Here is a 10,621-nt window from a genome sequence, read left to right as displayed (position 1 = left end):
GGCATCTGTGTGCAGCACAGGGGTAAAGATGTACTGTGCTAGTTGTTATTGCAAGGACATCATCAGGAAACCAAAAGTAGCTAGTTAGAAACCAAGCTAACAAATAAATAAATAAATACAAATTAAAAAATAATAATAATAAAAAAAAAAAAGGAGAGGGGGGAACACAACAAGAAACACTAGGAACAAAGAGAAGCAACCAGCTTTTTAAATTATGCAACCCCTTATTTTGAAATAAAAAGGCAGATGAAACAACTTGTCTGAAATGATTTTCTGACTTCAGGGCTTTGGCTTCACTTTTTAATGGTTAGTAGAGTGAGGTGCAGGAGCAGAGAAGATATGTGAGAGTTTTTTGTGACTACACTATGCACTACACAGGCCCTGGATGTTCTGCAAAACATATTACTACTTCAACAGGAGGCTGAAACATTGATCAGCATCGGTAAAACAAACACTTAACGAAGCATATTAAAAAGTAGCTCTGCAAGATTATTCTACCTTATAACTTCCATGCTAGAAAGTATTGTAGACTTTCAGCACTTGGCACTGCATTATGCTGGCAGATTTTCAGAGGTGATTTCAATATGCTGTGTGAGTACCCCTGGGATCCAGGTAAGGAAGGTCAGGTTCTGGCATCCAGGGATACAGGGGCTCCCTAAGATTGCACAAGCTGACTGAAACAAAATTGAAACACAGCTGGTGAGAGACTGCCAGGGACCTGGGTCTAGAGGATTTCTTGCTGTACTTGTGCAGAATACAACCCTTGGTTTAAAAACCATAGACTGCCAGCAACCCCGCTGAAGTTTTATTAAGGAGCAGTTTCCAAAAGAGCACATTTAGGACTGACAGTCACTGACACTTGTCGATTGACCTTGCATTTATTCTCTGAAATACATACTTCAACAGGGAAAGGAGAAGCTGCTTATCTTGTTGAGTAATTATTATGTAATTTAATTTAGTTGACTGTTCACCTTGACAGGAGATTATCCCATTCACTCCTCAAGCGTTAAGGGCATCCATAAATATAGATATTAGTCTTCATGTTACAATAATGCCCAATATCCTATCATATGCACACCAGCACTCAGATTATGAATAAAAGAGCCTGTTTTAAAGAGCTTAAGGCCAGCCAGATCTGCAAAGGTTACAGATATCCAACCATCTGAGATATAACAGCATATGCTCTGTGATCCACGACGACAATTTCTGCAGTAGGTAAACAGTATTTCAGGCAGTGGTAAGTCATAATTAAAACAAAACAATAAGGAAAACATACTGACATATGGAAAACAGGCAGCACTGGATAACCAATATGATAAAATTGAGCCAGCCAGGCTGAGAAAAGCAGATGCACAAGAGCACAAATACAAGCCCATACTGAGAACCAAGTGTTTTGGTTTATGCTGATAAAAACGAGAACATCAGAACATCCTTTAGGGCAGATGTGTTGTTCAAAGACAAAACACTCCATAAGAGGAAGTAAAATGACTCACTCACAAAAAGAAGTACTGTTGAATTCTTTTAATAACACTAGGAAAATATCATAGTATTAAAATCCTGCATGGGACTCTCAAAGGGTTATTTTGGTTGGGATTTCTGTGTTTATAAACCAAACTTTTTACCCAATTGTGTTTGTCTTTTAAATCAACTACTTCTTTAAAATGGTATTTCCAGTTAAAGCACAGCTAACCTATAAATACCTGAATACCACAACACACACTGTGTGCGTGGGGGTTGTTTAAATCTTAGCGGAAATAATGGTAAATCTATTCAACACAGGGAAGCAAATGTCGATTTGTTAAGCGGGGATGTAATAGCCAGTAAAGAATACATTGCATACATAATACAGAAGGAAAAATTATCATCTGGAATATGTGAAATTACACAGATTTTTGCACCTTAAACCTATTAGGAGTTACTCTGTTGGCCAAAACTAATCCACTGAAGAAGCAGAATGTTGGTCAGAAGTCTAACGTTTCCTGTACCAGCACAGAGAGAATATAAGCAGTCCAATGCTGTTAAAAGAAAACATGAAATCCAGCTCATGTTTCTGGTTAGGGATCAATTTCTTCAGGAACTACTGTTAACATAACATCTTCGTTACCCCTGCGTACAACCATGTTCAAAGTACTGTCCTTTTTAATAATGTCACTGACATCACTGGCTGAAGTTATCGACTGTCCATTGATGCTTATAATCACATCATTGTCCTTCAGGCCACCACTGAAAAGACAAAGAAGCAATGAATTACTACAATTGCCATTTTATCATCATCACAATATTCTGAAAAGAAGATCACCGGATATTTCTGACTTCCCTCCAGCTAGACAAAGACACAGCAGGCTCACAAAAAAAAAAAAAAAAAAAAACACGAGTTTAGTGGTGCAGATCTGCAGGTCTGATATGCTGAGCAATTCACACACAGCCTGGCAGCCACTTCATCCTACCTTCATATTTTAAACCTGGGAAGAACAACACATGCTGAGATCTAGCCCAGTCACTAGAAATGCATGGGTGTCCTTCTCCTCATCTGCCCACTTACAGCACCCAGAAAGCCTCCTCCTGACCCGAGCACCAGACACAAACCAAAACCCACCACCTCTGTGCACCACAAGGCAAGAGACAGCAGAAGCGGGGCTGGCACAGCATGGCTCCTCTGCCCAGGGCTGTCGAGACTGTTACCGGGACTGGGAAATGGGGTGTTGAGGGATGCCATCAACCAGAATGTCTTGCCCGGTCTTGCACAACAATCTGGCTCCAAGTCATGGAAATATTAACCAAGAAACCAGATCAGACATGATTCAGCCCTTCAGCATAATCCTTTTTTACAAAACCACAGAGCAGTCATAGGCCTTTTCCGCCCGCAGAAAATGCCTCACATGAGTGCCTCTTGCAAGCAGGATGCCTTGGCCAACGTTTTCAACCCACTAACAAATCTGGTTGCCTACTGAAGACATGACTTTCAGCATTCTCCTGAGAGAATCCATCCCAGATCATCTCAGTTTCTCACACCAGCAGTTTAACAGGCCTCTACTCCTGACTCAGATCCTGCATGTCTACCCAGCATGTCTACATAGGGTACATTGGAGAGAAAACCAGGAGAATAGGGACACCCATGCATAAGGGGACTACAAGTCACGGAGAAAGAGATGCATTTTAATTGCCAGGCCAGCCTTCGGATGGCCATCCTCTCAGTCTCTCTCTCTACATGACAAAATATGCCAGCTCCAAGCACCCGAAGTGCTGGGGCTGATACAGAAACATCCTCGCAAGGTAGAAGAAAAACTTCTCCCTTGCTATCCCACACCAGTGACCTCCAGGGCCACAGGAGCACGCACAAGCGAGCGGCTCTAATTCAGCTCTGGCATTGGTACAGCAGAAGTCTTAGAAGCGATGGATGAGAAAAGAGAAAATTGGGTTTTCACACCCACTGACTCCTTGCCCTTTCAACCGGGAACTCTGACAGGGCTTTGCTGCAATGCGCTGGCATGTCTGCATTATTGCCGATCGGGGACCCAACTAAAACCACAAACTGATTTCAAGCTGACAACCTAATAGCTATCAGATGGTCGCAATTCTGTTCATTTAACATAACCAAGATAGCTAGCTAAGCACAGAACATTCTCTATTGTTACCTCTCAAGCCAGTGGCAGTGGTTTAGAGAAAAATGACTCCAACTTACGCTTCAGCTGGTGTTTCTGGAATTACTTCAATAACATAGGCTCCAGAGACAACATCAGGAAAGTCTTTATGGCGATCCTTCAGCTCTCTAGCTTTGCTGGAAAATGAAGAAACATCCATAAAGATATTTTGCCAAGATGGAGAAAAAAACATGGATTCTCACTTGGTTAATTTACTTAGCATTTACTAGCTGAGGTATTTTACACATATTGATGTGATACCTCACAATACTTTTTAACCCTTAAAAATAATTCAAGTATTATTATACTTTTTGCATACATACAACTTTTTAACAACTATTTCTGGCAAAGAGAATAATTTCAACAGATACAGAAGATCAACTGTGTTTCTTGCAGACATACTGTCCCATTTTCTCCTCGACCCTAGTGACGGCCCAGGACAGATGGTAACAGTAGTAGTGGAGCCCCAAGACAAATTAGCAATTTAACAACAGCTCATACAAGAGCCAGAAGGAAAGGTCAACCATGTAATGGACGCACACAAGAAAGACAGCAGAAATTAGGTGAAAGTTGCAACTACAGTGAGGTACATGCTGCTGGCTCCTTTTTCTGCTGGTTTCTGTAGGGTGTTAGATTGATCCGAATACATGAAGTGATCAGAGTTCAGTAAGGTAAAGAATTACCACTTTTACTTACCTAGGTGTTAGAGACATCATTCGTATACCAATGTATTTCTTTTTGGTTATCGCTTTTCCTATAAAAAGGAAAACAGGTCTTTATCAATTGCTTTTATCAAAAAGAGGGCTGTTAGCTTTCTGTTGTGTTACTATCTTCAAGTTTATCTCTTCCACAGCAGTGAAGTACATTACCTTTAGCTTGTCTGTCATGGGATTCAGTCAGGAACTTTTTGATTTTATCAGATGGGATAGCAAATGAGATCCCAGCTGTAACTTTTAACGTGTTTATTCCAATGACTTCACCATCCTGGGGAAATAAGAAATTTTTATTAGCAAATGTAAAATGTCTTGAACAGAAAAGGACGATTTCTTCCCAGCAATCAGAAGGAAAAATTCGCATAACGCATTTTGTAGCTGGTTTTCAATTTTCCTTTTAATGTCACTTCTCTGAATCACCTACTTGATACAGACAGTATTGTACAATTTTGGAAAACAGATGTGAATATTCGTATTCACACCAGCAGAAGAGAAGTCAGAGTTTGGCAGCTGTCCAGCGTGCATCAGGTTAGCACCATGCTTTACTGTGAGTTTCAGCCTGTTTCTTTCAGCAAGGCTGTCTGCAAAGCATGGCACTGAATGGCAGTTGAGGTTCTGAGTAAATATTGGATAATGATAAATAGAAAAAAAAATAAATAAAGTTTTTCCCAGTAATGTGGCTCAAAGAGAGCTTTCCCTCCAATAGAGGTGTGCAAGGACTGACGAGGGGTTTGCTGTCAGCAACACCACCACCACTAGCCCCACTTCTCTATATACTGGAATAAGCATGAATTTTAAAATAATTTTGTACTGAAAAGTTTCTGGATGGAAAGAGGTAACAGCAGCTTCTGACCTTTTCAACACAAAAACCACCCAATTTTTAAAAACATTTAAAAAGCAGGTTACTAGTGCTGAAGTTGTGCTGCGAGCTGGGTTGAAAAAAGTCACCAAATCCCCAAAGCAGAAAATTTGACGGGCATTCTTCCCATCTGTGCTGTCCCATGCTGAGGACAACTGCCTCTCCTCTGCCAGTCCCCAGCCACGAGCTCTCACACAGCACTTGGGTTTTGAAACCTGCCTCATTTGTTCTCCCTTGGGCTTATCCACAGCTGCTGTTAAGGAAGCTCTGACTCCTTGCTACAGTACCAGCAAATAAAAGCCCTAATATACCCGTAAATGTGTGGGGTTTTCTACACTGTCAACACAATTCAAAATGAAGGAGTGGATATGTTTTGAACCATTAAACTGAGTTTCAGTATGCAAAAAAAAAAAAAAACACACAGTTTTTAGCTGCATGGTACACTGAGTGCAAACACCTCAAATTTAAAATGTGCTTTTTACTTTTTGCAAGGCACAAGCAAATTATTTGGGAATTACACTTGCTCAAAACCATGCAAACTATAAACACCTTAAATATTGAAATGCTAGAGTAGCTTGAGATGTGCCAACATAAACACAGACAAGTGATTAGTAAGAACCATGTGAATTTTGTGTAGTCAGCCAAATATCGAAAGCTCTGAATCACACTTTTGGTGTGCTTGTTTTTGTTTTTAAGCTAAAAAGTAACAAGCTTCACATTAGGCAAACAAACTTAAATAAACTTACCAGATTTACTAAGGGTCCTCCAGAGTTTCCATACTGAAAATAAATATGGCAAGAACATGTTTTAATATCTACTTTTTTTAATCCATGGTAAGCAAAACATTCGAGAAATTTTTGAAACGTTTCTGTACCAGTTTTTCATTGTTTATTAAATACATGCAGTAGAACATTTTTAAAATCCCTAACCATCACTTAACATTCCCCCTTTTAGCTGAGCTTTGCAAATATTTGCCCTTCTTCTCTTGCCAAAATACATGTAACTTTAGAAATTTGAGTTTTTTCTTTGGTTTTAATAGTACCACACCAGCAACTTACAAGATTTTAATACAGCTCCATGAGCCATCAGTGAAGATCCCTTACAAGGTCAATAGTAGAAAAAGAAGAAAAAAAAACCACACTATTGTTTTGCCTTAATGCAGAAACAAACTTGAATTCTTAAAGTAAGCTTGGCTTCTTTTTGGAAAGAATGATGGATTTTGAAAAGATACTTATACGCCAGAGAATACTGCCTCCTCCTTTGCAATCTGTAAAAGTTTTGAAGAGAAGGCAGACATTGTACTTGGTGTGGTCCCTTCGGGGTTTTTTTTAATAACAATCAAGCACTGCTGCACCGCAGATGTCCAGATTTCATGGATAAAAGAAAAGCCAGCTCTGCTCACTGTTTTTAAGAACTATATTACTGGTGAAATTTTCAAAGCAACTATTCAAGAAATCTCAGAGGTCAGCAGGACAAGGCTCAAAGCAGGACATACATTGATGATGGCATCTGTCTGAATATAATCCATATCGGAGTTGCGGAGCCCCAGCTCCTTTCCTCCACGCTGCGTGGTACTGACAATCCCCGTTGTCACCGTGTTTTGAAGTGAAAACGGACTTCCAATCGCAACCACAAATTCTCCTGGCCTCAAGTCTCCAGACTGACCAAGTAGAAGTACTGGCAATTTACCCTACAAATGGACAAGAAAAAAAGAAAAAAACTCAGGTGTTGTTAAGACATTACTATGCAGGTAGAACAAATTCTTCACCACCAAGAATCATGAATAAAGCAGAGGAAAAAAAGAGGCTTTTATCACTTGAGAATTTGGCTTGCTCTTTTTATGTTGGATATTTCAGGTGGCTATGTGCAGAAACATCTCAATGAACACCTGATCTAAAGAGTGCTCTTTAGGCTGTAGGAGTGCTTTTTCCACAACAGGTACCCGTTAAATCAAAAACAAGGTAAGACCAAAGGAATATTTATGCACTGTTGTACAAAACAAACATTTGATGATACCACGAATGAGTTGTTTCCAACGGTTTCTTGAAGTAATTAGACAACAGATGTTGATGTAAAAATAATGAATTGTTTAAGAGTGAACACTAAAGAGTCATGAAAGCAACAGCCAAAGTGTATCAAACAAACATATGCGTAGTTTAAAGCATTTCATCTTCTTGTAAGACACAAGCTAATGTTTCATCTCCCTTATTGTTCAATGGACTCCCTCTCTTCTAAACAACTACAGTGCCTCCTACATACACTGCGTGTCTTCTTCTGAAGATGTTAGGATTTAAAGGCTTTATAGTATTTTTCTTTTATGACAGAAAGGGATAGTATTATACTTTCCTTTCAAGATCTTATCTCTAAACACTAACTATCGCATTATTAAAGATCTTCCCACTGAGACAGAAAACATTCCTAAATCCAGCAATTACAGCAATTTAAAAAAAAAAAAAAAAAAAAAAAAAAAAAAAAAAAAAAAAGCAAAGGTTGGATCTAAACACCTTCGCCAATGCAATGGATCAAGGGAACTCGGCATTGCTTCTCCAAGACATCTGTAGAGGAACTGCACTGGCTGCTGCTTAACAGATGGTTCACACTAGACCAGAACACCCCCCACCCCAAGAGCAATGATCAGAAAATGGCAGGGAAGTCCCCAGGGCCTCCTGCTCACAAAGTAATTACGGGCATTCTGCAACAGACTGCATTTCAAAGAAATACTTGGCCTTTTTATCATCTGCTTGTAAAATATGCACTGGGCTTCACTTCTTTGTTTCACATCTTTAAGTCACTCTTTACCCCTTCAGCAATGTTGCACATTTTTTAATTCTTTCATGTTTAGCCTAAATGACTTTGATCCTTTCCAGGTATTTAGCCATTGCACTAGACCGCTTCCATTAGTATCAATGGACTATGACATGTATAATTTGAGGTTTCAACTGAAGCATGTTTCAGGATTAGAAAGGTAATGAACCCTAAATCAAACCAGAATTCTCCCAGGGCATATCATTTGCTTGATAGACTTACAGATAGTTTTCCTGCAAGATCTCCTAACTTCGAAATTCTTTCTTTTGCTCAAGAAACCCAGCCCCAAAGAGAAAAAGGCTTAGTATAAACTTCCAAACTAGGCCAGCGATTCTAGATGCAGTGGATGCCCAAGCTATGGATTAGCCCATTCCTGTTCCAGAGCACAAAAGTGACGTGCTACAGGCACATAACAGGATCATAAAGCGTACCATGTGCTCGCGTTGCAAAGACACAAGGTGGTATTTAGTATGCCCTGAGTATCTGTACATACTCCCAAGTTAGTCATAACTTTGCTGTAAAAGTTCACAAAAGCTGAATCACTTCTAAATTTTGGCAAACAGTGAAAATATTGCAAGTGTTTAAATTGGAAATCAAGAGCTAGCTCTTCAGTCGTCTTTTGTCATCAGCAACTCAAAAGCATGTATCAATGATTCACCCCTTGGGACAAAAATCCACTCATCTAAAACAAACCAAATGCGCATTGGTTTGTGTTTTTCACCTACAGTTTTATTTCAAGTGTCCTAGGAGATGCACAATGTCCATAAGTAAAAAATAGAAGACGCCAGCTGTGTCACTATATGCTGCTGAAGATCCAGAAGTTACTGCTGTAGTATGTTACAAGCCTGGTTCCGAGTATCCTTTATCTAACTTCGCTACAATCCCACCAGCAAAATCTTACTGAGATGAACATGTTGTTTCAATAAAACTCATTGCCAAATCCCAGACAGGATCAGATACTCTGTGGAAACTTCATCTTCCAGTCTCCAGATTAACCAACTGCTTGTTAAAGAGAATCAGTTGGAAGAGAAATGGAATAGGCAATACAGGTAAGAGAAAAATCATTTCCCCTTTCTAATTATCTTTCAAGGAGAGCTTTCCCAAGCAGCAATGCCCTACTATTAAGTAATAATTATCTGTATCACTATCAGTGCCACAGCCATGGATAAACCCATCTAAAGCTGTGGTTTGATTCTGAGAAGGATCTAAGGGCGATACCAAGCTTCCCCACCTTGTTCACAACACAGCGAATGAGCAGCAACATCCCAGGTCAGCTCCTACATCAGACCAGAGCCCTGACTCCAAGGCTGCCTCCAGTACAGCAGGACAGAGGCAGCTATGCTAAGCTGTGCTGGGAAGCACGCAGCGTATGCAGCGAACGGCTCCATATGGGTATTGTTTGGACAGAGGGAGCACCCTGGCCCTTCCTTGCCTCCAGATGCTATTAAGCTTACGTAGCACGTGTTTTCAAGATGCCGTCGATCAAGCCGTGCATCTCTTTCTGGCACGGCTTTTCCTTGCTTAATAAAGAAAAAAAAGTGCCTTTTATTTATATGCCAATGCACTGAAAACAAATGCTTTGTAGAGAAAGAGACACAACAAATAAATGAAATGGACAAGAGATTGAAAATAAAGAAAAAAAAAAACACTTTTCTTTCATTAATAGAGATATAAGATCGGTCCCATACAAAGTTAAGATTTATACAGTGTTCCTGAGTTACAAAAACAGTCACGAAGCCAAAATCGCATTTGGCAGCAGAAAGAAAAAACATGGAACAATCTCTGACTAATACAATTATTTCTGATTGTGCTGAGTTTTCAAGCCTGTGCCTATACTAGTCGGGCTTCGGTTCGGAGCCTAGCGCTGTATGGATTGGCGTGGGTCAGCTGTGTGATTCACCACGCCTTCTGGAAAGAGTTAGGCTAACCTCTCGTTTGCTAGCAACAAAAATCTCCTGCAAAAAACTGCCTTGCTCTGCACATCACGAAAATTAGCTTTGGAAAACGTGCTTTCTGTGCAGTGTGCTTCTAGAAGAGACGGCCTTATGCAAAAATTCACTGTCTCAAGATAACTGCAAGCACAGTTATTTGCCATGTGTTTTTTTTACCAAGGCAATGAATTTTTACCCATTGTGTAGCCCCCCCTAGGTGTCTTTGCACACCCCAAAACAAGGAGGATGCTCAGCACACTTCACGAAGAGCTACAGGGCCCAGGAGTCTGTGAGGGAAAGGAAAGGCAGGCGGGTTCACACAGCTTTAGAAACACTTTCTTACGGTATACCTGCACCACGCTGCAAAATTAACACCATTGCATGCAAATATTCAGAACTAAGCTTTCCATTATCAAATATAAAAATAAAAATATAAAGTATTTATTCATGCTGGGGGCAGGGGAGGGGTTGGAAGTGAAATTAGTGCAAAATGCAATCAAACTGCCTGGGTACCAAAGGGTGAGTATGTCCTGCAGCCCTGCCAGGGGCCCTCCCGGTGCCCTCACTCGCCTCTACCGCAAGCCCTGGACTAGTTCTAGGGCTGGTTCAAGTGCCTGGGAGCAGGACCCTTCATTCCCATGCTTCAATGGACACTCCTAATTCTCACACACC

The 10,621-nt window shown here is 40.3% G+C and overlaps 1 protein-coding gene across 1 annotated transcript in view; it reads right to left on the bottom strand.

Moving 5' to 3' along the window:
• Window positions 1-1,506: 1,506 nt before the first annotated feature.
• Window positions 1,507-10,621, bottom strand: part of HTRA1 (HtrA serine peptidase 1) — a 30,503-nt gene continuing 21,388 nt past the window's right edge. The window contains exons 4-9 of the mRNA XM_032191055.1: window positions 6,709-6,903; window positions 5,960-5,992; window positions 4,511-4,625; window positions 4,338-4,395; window positions 3,683-3,778; window positions 1,507-2,223 (exon numbers count right to left, since the gene is read on the bottom strand). Coding sequence (XP_032046946.1) covers window positions 2,055-2,223; window positions 3,683-3,778; window positions 4,338-4,395; window positions 4,511-4,625; window positions 5,960-5,992; window positions 6,709-6,903 — 666 coding nt within the window. The 3' untranslated portion in view covers window positions 1,507-2,054. The remainder of the gene's footprint in view (window positions 2,224-3,682; window positions 3,779-4,337; window positions 4,396-4,510; window positions 4,626-5,959; window positions 5,993-6,708; window positions 6,904-10,621) is intronic.

Source organism: Aythya fuligula, chromosome 7 (genome assembly GCF_009819795.1).
Source record: "Aythya fuligula isolate bAytFul2 chromosome 7, bAytFul2.pri, whole genome shotgun sequence".
Lineage (NCBI taxonomy): Eukaryota > Metazoa > Chordata > Aves > Anseriformes > Anatidae > Aythya > Aythya fuligula.
The sequence above is the reverse complement of the archived record's forward strand: the minus strand, read 5'-3'. Positions and strand labels throughout refer to the sequence as shown.